The 10790-nt window shown below is 36.3% G+C and overlaps 1 protein-coding gene across 1 annotated transcript; it reads left to right on the top strand.

Annotated features, from left to right (window-relative positions):
* LOC139741022 (dynein light chain roadblock-type 2-like) lies at positions 1-5815 on the top strand. The gene is made up of 4 exons (XM_071651611.1): positions 1-66; positions 2956-3031; positions 3567-3734; positions 4546-5815. Exons 1-4 carry the CDS (start codon positions 64-66, stop codon positions 4590-4592), a joined length of 294 nt encoding a protein of 97 aa, XP_071507712.1. The 5' UTR covers positions 1-63; the 3' UTR covers positions 4593-5815.
* Positions 5816-10790: the final 4975 nt, after the last annotated feature.

Below are 10790 nucleotides of genomic sequence, written 5' to 3'. Positions count from 1 at the left end.
GCAACCACAAGAAAATACAGCCGAACGACGTTGTCTGCACCTCCGTAACTCTTCGTTAGAAACATGGTAAGATCAACAAGTTCTCAAGTTTTGTCTCGAATTTGAACATTAACTTTTACGTTCTCAGTGACACCTAGATTTGCGATCAACTGATGCAGCTGAAGTGAGAATCGGCTCGTAAATATGCAGGCTGGTCATCGACAAATGTGTCACAGGTGTAACCCTATTGAACTACACTGTAATGAGTGCATGCTGTATAGCTGCATGCAGAAATATGCAGCAGCAGCAAAGCCTGTGTGCTGTGTACGTTCGTATCACTGCACTGAGAACGTTCGTATCACTGCACTGAGAATAGTAATAGTGTGTACTGTAAACACTGACAGTCAATCCCACACTACACAGCTACATCACACTGAATCATGATCAGTGATAGTTTAATACAATATAGACTAGGTCTAGCTAGGTGGATCTAGTAAGTTTTTTGGTAATCACATAGAAATGCACACCTACCGTTCGCTTCGCCGTTTGTCAATCATATTTTGTGCAGCTCTTGGAGATGCTAAATTGAATCATATCAGAGAGTTTTCATAGAATTAGAAAGCCGAAAAGGGAAGAAAAATGAGAAATCGGAGTTGAAAAGTACGTCGGTCGCGATCATAGTTCCGACGTAGTAAGTAGTGCATCGATTTCACAGAGAACGATGTCAACGATTATAATCGATTCTGGTAGTCTCTAATTAGCCGCTTACTAACAATATTAACACGACTTGTGCAATACGTGTGGGCCCCAGATATAATGTTACTTTCCATTTTCGTATTTTTTCTCATTCTTTTCACTGCCACTATCATGATTATCACTATTTAAATTATTGATACAGATTATTCATACCAGGATTTAGACATCCTTTCTTTAGAAATTGTGGCAAGTATTGATTTTATCATGACAAAAGTTGATGATTTAATTTGAATAGTGTTGAAGGGAAAAGAATGAGGTTGAAGGAAAAGTGGAAGAAAAGAGTAAGGCTATTAGAAGGAGGGATAGAGAGAGAGAGAGAGAGAAAAGAAGATGAGGAGGAAGTTGACTTCGAAGGGGATTTGTTGTTCCTGGTGATGGTAAAAATGGTAGATTCTATTAAATTTATGTTTTTAATTGATAAGTTCAGAGTATAAATTATTGTTTATATGATAGTAACGCTATTAATTTTTCCATTTCATTTTATTATGTATACAAGAACTGCAACCCCAATATTTGCTTTTGTTTCGTAGTAAGGTTCATTTTATTATCTTTTATTGTTTTGTACACATATTATCCTCCTATCATTCAGTCAGCAAAATATGTTGACAGATACAATGTTTGTATACAGTCAAATGCAGCACGAAGGAGAAAATTAACTAAAACAACAAAAAACAGACGCATCGAGATCACTTTCTTTCTTCAACTTTTTACTGTTAAGCCGACGTAATTATTGTGGTTAAACAAGCGGCTGTATCACAGACTACAACAATCGATCATCATCATTATATCGCTTTTCCACATAATCGATCATCAATCATGCTACGCTGATACAGCCGTTGATCGGCGTACTTTTGAGTCAAAATTAGCTACTTTTCTTCTGTAATTGGCTATGAAATTTCATGAAACCGTCAGATATGGTTCATCTTGACATTTCTGATAGCCACGAAAAGTTTTTATTGACAAATTAAGGAAGGAAATGGTAGGTGTGCATGGTGTGCATTTCTACATGATTACCTGTTTTTTCTTTCATGTGTGATATTGTTGGTTGGAAACTGAAATGTCGGGGGCCCGCTAATTAATGTACTGTCACACCTGTTCGTCAAATGACCTCCATATACCCAAAAGGGGCCAAACATGTGCAAACTCACCCTTGGGCCTTGTGGTGGACACTAGCCTAGGACCCAGCATCAAAAAGTGTCTAACTTGTTAGACATCTACTTTACTTTGTGAATTGTGTGTATACAGGAGACCTCTATAGTCTAGATTTCTAGAGTAGAGGGTTCTATTTTGTGTGTTTACGGTGCTTATCTCTCGTGTTTAATTAATTGTATTTTATGGCCCCACTTATGAAAAAATCTTGGCTTCCTATGATAAAAACGTTGCATGAAAGGGGCCCTTGATTTGAAAGCAATTCATCTAGCTATGTGATTTGTATATTTCTATGTATGAATTAGATTCTAGTTATGTTTTCTAGATGTGTATGGTTTTTGGTGTTAAATAAACTGAACTGCACTGGTAGATGAAGATCAACACACTGCAGAGCCAGCTTGGTAACTGTACACGCTGTTACCATGGGTTTATGGTATATTCAACAGACTTTCTAGTGTGAAACTTTGTAGTGTGTGATTAAAATGTGATTATGTTACACCGTGTACCTGGTAAATTGGTTATCTCCCTTCTATTATATTGAAACATGTACAGCAGGGCAGCTGTGTTTGTAAATCATGTTTTGCTGTTATTTTGATTTTCACAGCAATCATAAATATCGGTGTCAGACCATTTCCCCCCCCCCCCCCCAAAAAAAAAGTATCATGCTGCTTGCTGTAACAATGGAAAATTTCACACATTTCGCATGACATGAAACTAACTTGAAAATAGAAGTACCTTGTATGCTAGTATTTTTGTTTGTTACTGTTGTGTGTATTTTGTTTTCTGTTTTTAATTCTGTGGAATTAAAAGCATGTGAAATTCATTTCACAATTTGAGCCTGGCTGAGCATGAAAAATTATTCATTACTCATGAAAATGTCCACTTTTACAGAAAGTTCTTGGGCAAACTAAATGTCATGAAAGCCATCCATGAAGGGGCCACTTTTTCTGTACCCACTTTTCAGGTGCAGCTGTTGCCTGTGTCCAGTAAGCTAGTGTTTTATAGTAATCACTGTTTGTCAGGGATATTGACATCTTTTTGTTGATAATTTTTTTTTATTTTGTCACACAGGCTGAAGTTGAAGAAGCACTGAAGAGGATTCTCTCACACAAGGGTGTGATTGGCTACATCATTGTCAACTCAGAAGGTAAAGGGAAAATATAATGCCTGACTGGCGACCAGAGTTGTGCAATTTCTAACACGATTATCTTTGTAAGATGAAAAAAATGACGCTTTGTTTATCGCATAGTACTCATGCATGTCTACTGCACCGTGTTAGTTTATCTGTAGCTGTGAAAATATTCATCAGTGTGAACCTGACGCTATTTATGAGAGGCGGGAGCCTGCAGGGACTCTGGACTGTGATCTCTCCCAGTCAGTGTGTTGTCCCTTGGTCCCCACAAAAGACCCAGCTTTGCCCTGTTTCTGGTAGTAACACATTTCACATGCAGAAAGTGTACAGTCTGCACCACTAATCCTGTTGAAATTGACTCCTACTTCAAACTGTTGGCATGTATGTTATGTGTTGGCAAAGCTTTTTACTGTGATTAAGTCTGAGAGACTTGAATGTCAAACAGATTATTTTTTCCCTCTCAGAACGAGGATATGCTCACAACCAAACAAGCATACATGTTTTCTGTAGAAATAATGTGGTATACATGATGAATCTTGTGTGTTTGCAGGCATTCCCATCAGGACAACCCTTGATAACTCAACCACTGTGCACTACGCGGGTCTCTACCACCAACTGGCTGCCAGGGCGAAGAGTAGCGTTCGGGATGTTGACCCTCAGAATGACCTGACCTTTTTCCGAGTTCGCACCAAGAGGCATGAGATCATGGTTGCTCCAGGTTAGTTTTATAAACACACCTGATTTTTATATGGAAATGCAAAGTGTACAATATGAAATTCGAAACGATCATAGTGGCAAAACACAAGATTTTGAAGTTACTTAGTAATTCAAGTTTACTAGGGAGACATCTTTGTGAGTCTTATTTTTGCATTTCTCATAGCTGATGTAAAATCTTGACTCATGCTACTGGTGATCATGTTTGTTCAAAGTACTTAGCAACCTTGTATGGGTAGAAATATAAATTTACCAAAGCATTTGTAGATTGTTGTTGGACATTCAAGAGAGATTGATATGTACATGTATACAAATATATGTTCTCATGGAAAAATTGTGAACAAATTGTCTGTCTGTAGCAATAATTCCCTTATTTCGTGGCATCCTTCAAACAAGATTAGTCGTACTGTAAACCTTGATTGGTTCAGATCTGTAGGACCAGCGAAAGTACATTGACGCACTCCAGATCTTAAACCTGTGTCAGTCGGGTAAAGGCATTTACATTCTGGTTGCCATACCAGACATACACAGAGAGCCCAATTAGTGTGGCAATAAGCAGAAATACTTAATTTGAAGAGTGTTGCACAATGGAAATATAATGTAATTTTTTAATTGTTTGGAGGTTTGTGGACTGCATATTGAGTAAATGAATGCAGTTGAAAAATCAGGTACAATGTACATATAGAAACATACCATATATTACCACATGTTAAGTTTTCTTGTTGAGATGTTCAACTTTCTGCAGCAATTTTTTACTTCCTTTTTTTCATCCTGTCTGTTTTTATGTTTATTTGTTTGTTTGTTTTCTTTCACAGACAAGGAATACATGTTCCTGGTGATACAAAATCCAACAGAAACCTAGACAATGGGACCGGGAAAACTGCAATGAAGTATATTCATGCCTTTCCAACTTGTTCATACAAGAAGTTCATGATCTGTGTCACCAGGGCTCTCATATGTACAAAGTTATGTTTGAAATCAAACATTGATATCAAATGCAGTTTTGACATGCTCATTTTGAGGATGTGAAGAGGTAACCTGTTTTATACTTTCATGTTTGATTTCAAAAGTAGCTGTGTGGGCTCCAGGGCCAGATGCCATTTATCCATTGTAATTCTGAGCAAAACACAGTTTGCTTTTTTCACTAATCTTCCATTGACAAGGAGTTTATTTGGGTTCATCCACTGACATGAATCGCTTGTCACTTTTGTGCAAGCTGTCCAGTCTAAAATCTGCTTTCATCAAAGTAATGAATAAACTTTGACAAGAAGAGACTATGTGATTTGTAATTATCTGTAAATACTATAGTAAGTTGTAAGATAACAGTGCACGTGTGTATATGTGTAGTGCACATTATATACTGTAAATGCCCTAAGCCTAAAGCATATGTCATTACACAGATATTTAGCCCCTTCAATTCCAGCTGATATTGCAGTATGGAAAAAAAAAGATAAGGAAAGTAGTAATTGTTGTTGCTTAGCAGTTAATCAGCACACCGCAAAGTGCAGGTCTTAAGGCCGTGGAATTTTTTTTTCCTCCTTTTTTTTTCTGTATGGGTAATGAGGCAGTTTAGTTTGTGACTTGCCATATTTATCAGTGATAAAGTTAAGTCCTCCAATTGTTTTGAGTCTCGTATTGGTTGAGGAGAATTGCTGATTTTGGAGGTGTGTTTCTGCAAAATTAGTGATGCTTGTGAATGTATTTATCCATGAGACCAAAGTTCAAATTTGATTTCAAAGAACAATATGCATGCTGGTCGTTACACGAAGTATGTTTAATCAGTTACATACCACGCCAATACCTTGGACTATCAGGGTATTATTTAGAAAGTAGTGCTGCATGGTCATGAGAATGGATCGAGGAAGAGAATTTCATGGTAATGTCTTGGCTCAATATTTTGATTGTATGGATTAGGAGCCCACAGTATAAAAACTAGATAATTAAGGTGTTTTCTTCTCTGTGAAAGGGAGAATCAAATAGCACCAAAGTTATGGGATGTACGTCATATCAGGAGTTCTGGAGAAGCATTGAAAATGTGAAATGTAATTAGACAGACATGCTATGAATGTTAATGTGACCATCCATCAAAGTGCTTAATTGGCATTCAAGTTGGTTTGCCTCGATGCAAATGTAAACTGAGTTACAATTACACGGTATTATTTCTCTATTTACTTCAATATATTTCCTGTAATTTATTTGCAATGCCCCAGACTAAGAAATTCCTCCTTGTTTATTAGTAGTCCTATTCAGTTGTAGTTATTGTTTCTCTAAAATTGTAAGTTTGTTTTCCACATAAAATCTTTCACACCTAAGATTTGTGTATGATTTTGTACTTGTCTTTTAGTGTCATGTTTTTCAAGGGTTTTTATTGTTTTTGTTTTGTTGATGTTTGTATTAGTGGGGGAGGGGTCTGAGCAAAGTCATTGCATACACACTTTTTTAATCACGCAAACATGCAGATGGTTTCAGAGATTAATTTACCAGGAATACACATCTAATTGTAGGCATGCACAGCTCTTGAGCACCATCAGTTACTGAATGGGAGCAGTAAGTGATCATTTCCAAAGTACATTGTACATTATACAGTACAAAATACATAAACATTAATGATTAGTCTTCCTCAGTTTGATGAGGTGTGGTCACAGGTGCCATAATTCAATGTTCAGATGATTTGGATTATGGGAGTCTAATGTAGCATTAATACAAATGCTCCTGTGCCTTGGGGTACTTGGTAAAAGTGAGGGCCAGGGAGGGAGAGGGATGAATGCAAGGGTTTTCATACATGTATGTACATTGTATCATATTCTCCGTGTCAACCTGCTGTACAGCAAATTTTTGTGCCATGATATTTTTGCAAATTGCCACTGGTATTCAGTGCATATAGTGGAGACAAGAACTTTTGTGTGCATTTTAATTTGCTAATCTTTGCTCGCAAAATTCACAAAATTAAGATACATGTACACACACGAACATTTGTGGTTTTATGGTGGTCCATTATCATTGTAGTGCTAGAGTGCTTTGGGCGAATAAGTGTGATGGTTGTGCAGCACCATCACTAATACAGTGTACTGTAATGACAACAAAATGAAATATATCCACTTAATTGATTGCAAAGACATTCATTCATCACCTCACAGTTGCGTATACAATTTGCAATATTTTCAGGTTGGGTACCCCCCCCCCCCCCCCCCCTTCCCTCCTTATGGACAAAATAACGTGTTGGCTTTCCTCACATCATACATGTATTACATTTACAAAGGATGCTGAAAATATGCGTGCATTATGTCTATGCTATGTGTTCGTGTATGAGTACACTGTAGTGTGCTTTAACAGCTTTGTGTTTGTGCCTGTATGTTTTTGCTGGTGTGGTTTTAGGGTGCACAAAAAATCACTGCAGTGAAGTTATCAGCGCAGCTGAACCAAACACACCACATACATGTACACAAATGTACACACACTAACAGGCTCTGCGCAAAAACAACTGATGACTAGCAAATAGTTCTTAAACATTTTTACTTCTGTCGAAATCTGATGGCATTGGATGAGCTATTTGCCGAACAAAATTGTGTACAAAATAAGCATGGCTGGAAGAAAAACAGGAAAGCAACTAGAGAACATTCATGTACAGAACTTGATAATTCTCAACAACTTCACATATGATAATTGCCTTTTGGCTAATTGGACTGACACAGCAAAATATACATAACATTCTTAGACATATAAAACAAACAATGCAACTACATGTATAATTTTAGCTTTATCATTCTTGTTAAGATGTGCATAATTTATGAGGTAACTGCATTAGATGAAGCAGTTCATGCATTGGTATCTATTTTCCTTCTTCTTAACTCAGAATAAGGCATTGGATAACTCAGAAAAATGTGAAAATTATTGTATTCATATCACGCCAACAAATCATACAATAATGTGTACTGGTACATTTTATACAGTACGACTAGCAGAGACTAACAACCTTTCACATGTAACAATTTGTGTCCTTCAGAAGGAGAGAACATAACATTTATGAATTCGGATAATTCACATGCTTTGAAGCTAACATTTGCACGACTACCAAAGACTCGACTAAATCCTGTATATTTATAAACACAAATACAGTTGTCTTGACAACGACAGAAAACAAAGATGGCTTGTTCTGTCATTTGCCACATTTCACCTTTGAGGATTGCGATTCAATTTCAGAAGAAATACAGAGAGGAAAAGTAGACATACTGAAAGACTTTGATGAACACATGAATATTGAATAGGAATGAAGAGTTGCCACTTATGCCAAACAATCCCAGAAGACAAATACGAAAAAAATCATTCATATTTTGGTATATGCCCCACTCTGTGGTCTAGCCGCGTGAGACAACATAATACATGAACTAAAAGATTTCACTATTGCTTAGCCCTACATGCATGTACAATGTATATTGTTGGGGTTACAATGAGTTTTATCATTCCTTAGGGCCAGTTTGATTGAATAATTAAACCACAAGAGCCCATTGACAACTGGAAGAATTGGAAAATGGTTACAATCACCAGATGGAGAAAGTCTTGTCATTTTCACATCATCAACCATCTCCATGTAGCTACAAATGTAGTGGCACCATGACTGAAAGTGTTTAAAACATTGCTCGCACCCTAAAACGTCCATGGAAGCTCCGATGACAAGTCAAGATGATGGGCATGTTTTCACAGTTCATTCAATGATGCAGTTTCTTGGACAGCTTGGCTGTCATTTTGCTCACGTGTGGCATAAAAAAAAAAAAAAAAAAACCAGAATGCAAAGTATTGGGAAACTTTACAGACAATGAACACTTTGTAAGCCAACACAACAACAATGCATGGTTGTGGTATTTTTGTCGTTATTGTCATAAATGTGGACGAAGGCCTCCATCATTGCATTCAATACTGATCATTCCTGAATACAAAAAATAAAATATTATACTGCACACTTACATACCATTGGTACTAGTAACTACTACCATTTATGTCATTCCTAAAATGATCTACGGGTGCAACATTTGTTGCATGATATAATATGAAATATATGTCATTTTACAATTAACATAATCATATGCTGCAAAAAACAAACAAACATGTATTTCTCTTTATACATAAAACACCCTATTTTCATCTATTGCAAGAGACAAATGCACTAGATATAACAGCTCCACTTACAGGTCCAGACTTGATGAAATAAGTTTACATGAGTGACATCAAATTTTATGCATATATATCAATACCATAGTAGTAGGATTTTTTTGGTTTTTTAACCTGTATTTTTTTTCAGGGTGCACCAAAAACACATTTCAGCATAATTATGAATTGTCAGCATTATTCACAATGAGGAGATATGCATTGAGATGTTCAAAGGCAAACACACTTCAGATTATAGCTTTGACACATTTGCAACTTTCATTTTCTGAAAGCCTTTTTAAGGTCTTGTCAAACAATGCCAGCTTTATCACTTCATGATTACACACATGATTTAAAAGAATATTAATGCTTTATGTTTTTGAAGATCTTTTACGGGCACAAAGCGAAGTTCATGTAACCTGTAAATTGAACACACATTTTGCATCTGCTCTCAGAGCTGAAGTACAATTGTAATATAGATCATTTTATATGAAAATGGCAAAAGATGTTTCACATCAGAGTATAAAAAAAACACATACAATTAGTCATTTTCCCTACATTAATATCTATGCACAGCATTTCAGCAAAGATGTTACGACAGAGATGTTCAAGAGACTGAAAATTATTGTAGATTTACATCAGGCAGTGGAATGCACACACATGAGTTACACACTCATTTTTTTTTTTCTCTTAAAATACCGGTAAACAAATTATTCATTCATTCACATTTGATGACTCTTGTCCATTGCAGTTTGCATATTTTTCTGTTAATTAAGGTAAAGTGCGATAAATTCTATGCCATGTTGAAAATTTACCTCAAGATTTGGCTATTTTGCCTCGAGGGAGCCTGATCATACTTGATCTTCAAACTGCCAGAACTTTGTGATTTACAATGCAGCCAACAGTATTTGTCATCTCTCAATGATTGTGCAAGTAAGCAAAATAAGTGTGTTTTACCAACTTATCGATGTAGTAGGATTGTACCAGCTGATCTTTGGATGAATTTACTCACAGCTGGTATGGATTGATGTAGTTGGTAATTGGAAGACAAGTGTATTGAAAGATTTATTGTCAAAGGAAGTACAAAAAGCATAATAAACACCATGTAAAGAACCAGTTAAAAGCATAAGGAAAGAATATTTTTCTTATTGACACATTGCTGCATATTTATTCCACATCTGTTTTTCCTGATGATGAATACCATGTAGACATCTGCACGTCTTTGGGAATTATGGAGGTAAAGATGAAATACACTCTAGATGGTGTATCAAACATCAATATAATCCGCATTGAGTACACATACAATCACATAATATGAAATTCCAAGAAAATGGTGCAACTAGTAAGGTGCTTTAACATGTGATTTACCACTAATTCCTTTATTGCAGTATGCATGAAATTGCTCTTTTACACTGATAAAATTATCTCTTTGTATGCCGTGTTTGCCCGCCGAACATGACACAGACGATGGCTTGCCAACTTTGCACATTTTGCTTAAACACAAAACAACAAAAACCATTCAATAAATCATGATACAAAATGTACATGTATGCCACAGTACATTGAAAGCCCCCCCCCCCACACACACATACACACACACACACAATTCCATTCCTCACAACAGTTTGCAGTGTGTGGTGACTCAACAGCGATGTACAATGTGATTTTGGGGGTAAATTTTAATTTTCTGTCGAGGTTGTGTCTTCAAAGAGTCATGCCTCCCATACCTTTTCGTTAAAGTATGTGTAATCATGACCAAAAATACAATTTTACACTTTGTTTGGGATAATGCCTTGAATACCAGCCATTAGCAAGATAAACAGGCATAGCTTTGTAATAAAATTTACATCAAAGCAAAGCTTGCTATTTTCTTTACAACTCTGCAGCACTGCATATCTAGCAATACCGCTTCTATAAA

This window comes from Diadema antillarum, unplaced genomic scaffold, assembly GCF_040938485.1.
Source record: "Diadema antillarum isolate AM-2024a unplaced genomic scaffold, OU_Dant_1.0 seq00000897_RagTag, whole genome shotgun sequence".
Lineage (NCBI taxonomy): Eukaryota > Metazoa > Echinodermata > Echinoidea > Diadematoida > Diadematidae > Diadema > Diadema antillarum.
The sequence above is the reverse complement of the archived record's forward strand: the minus strand, read 5'-3'. Positions and strand labels throughout refer to the sequence as shown.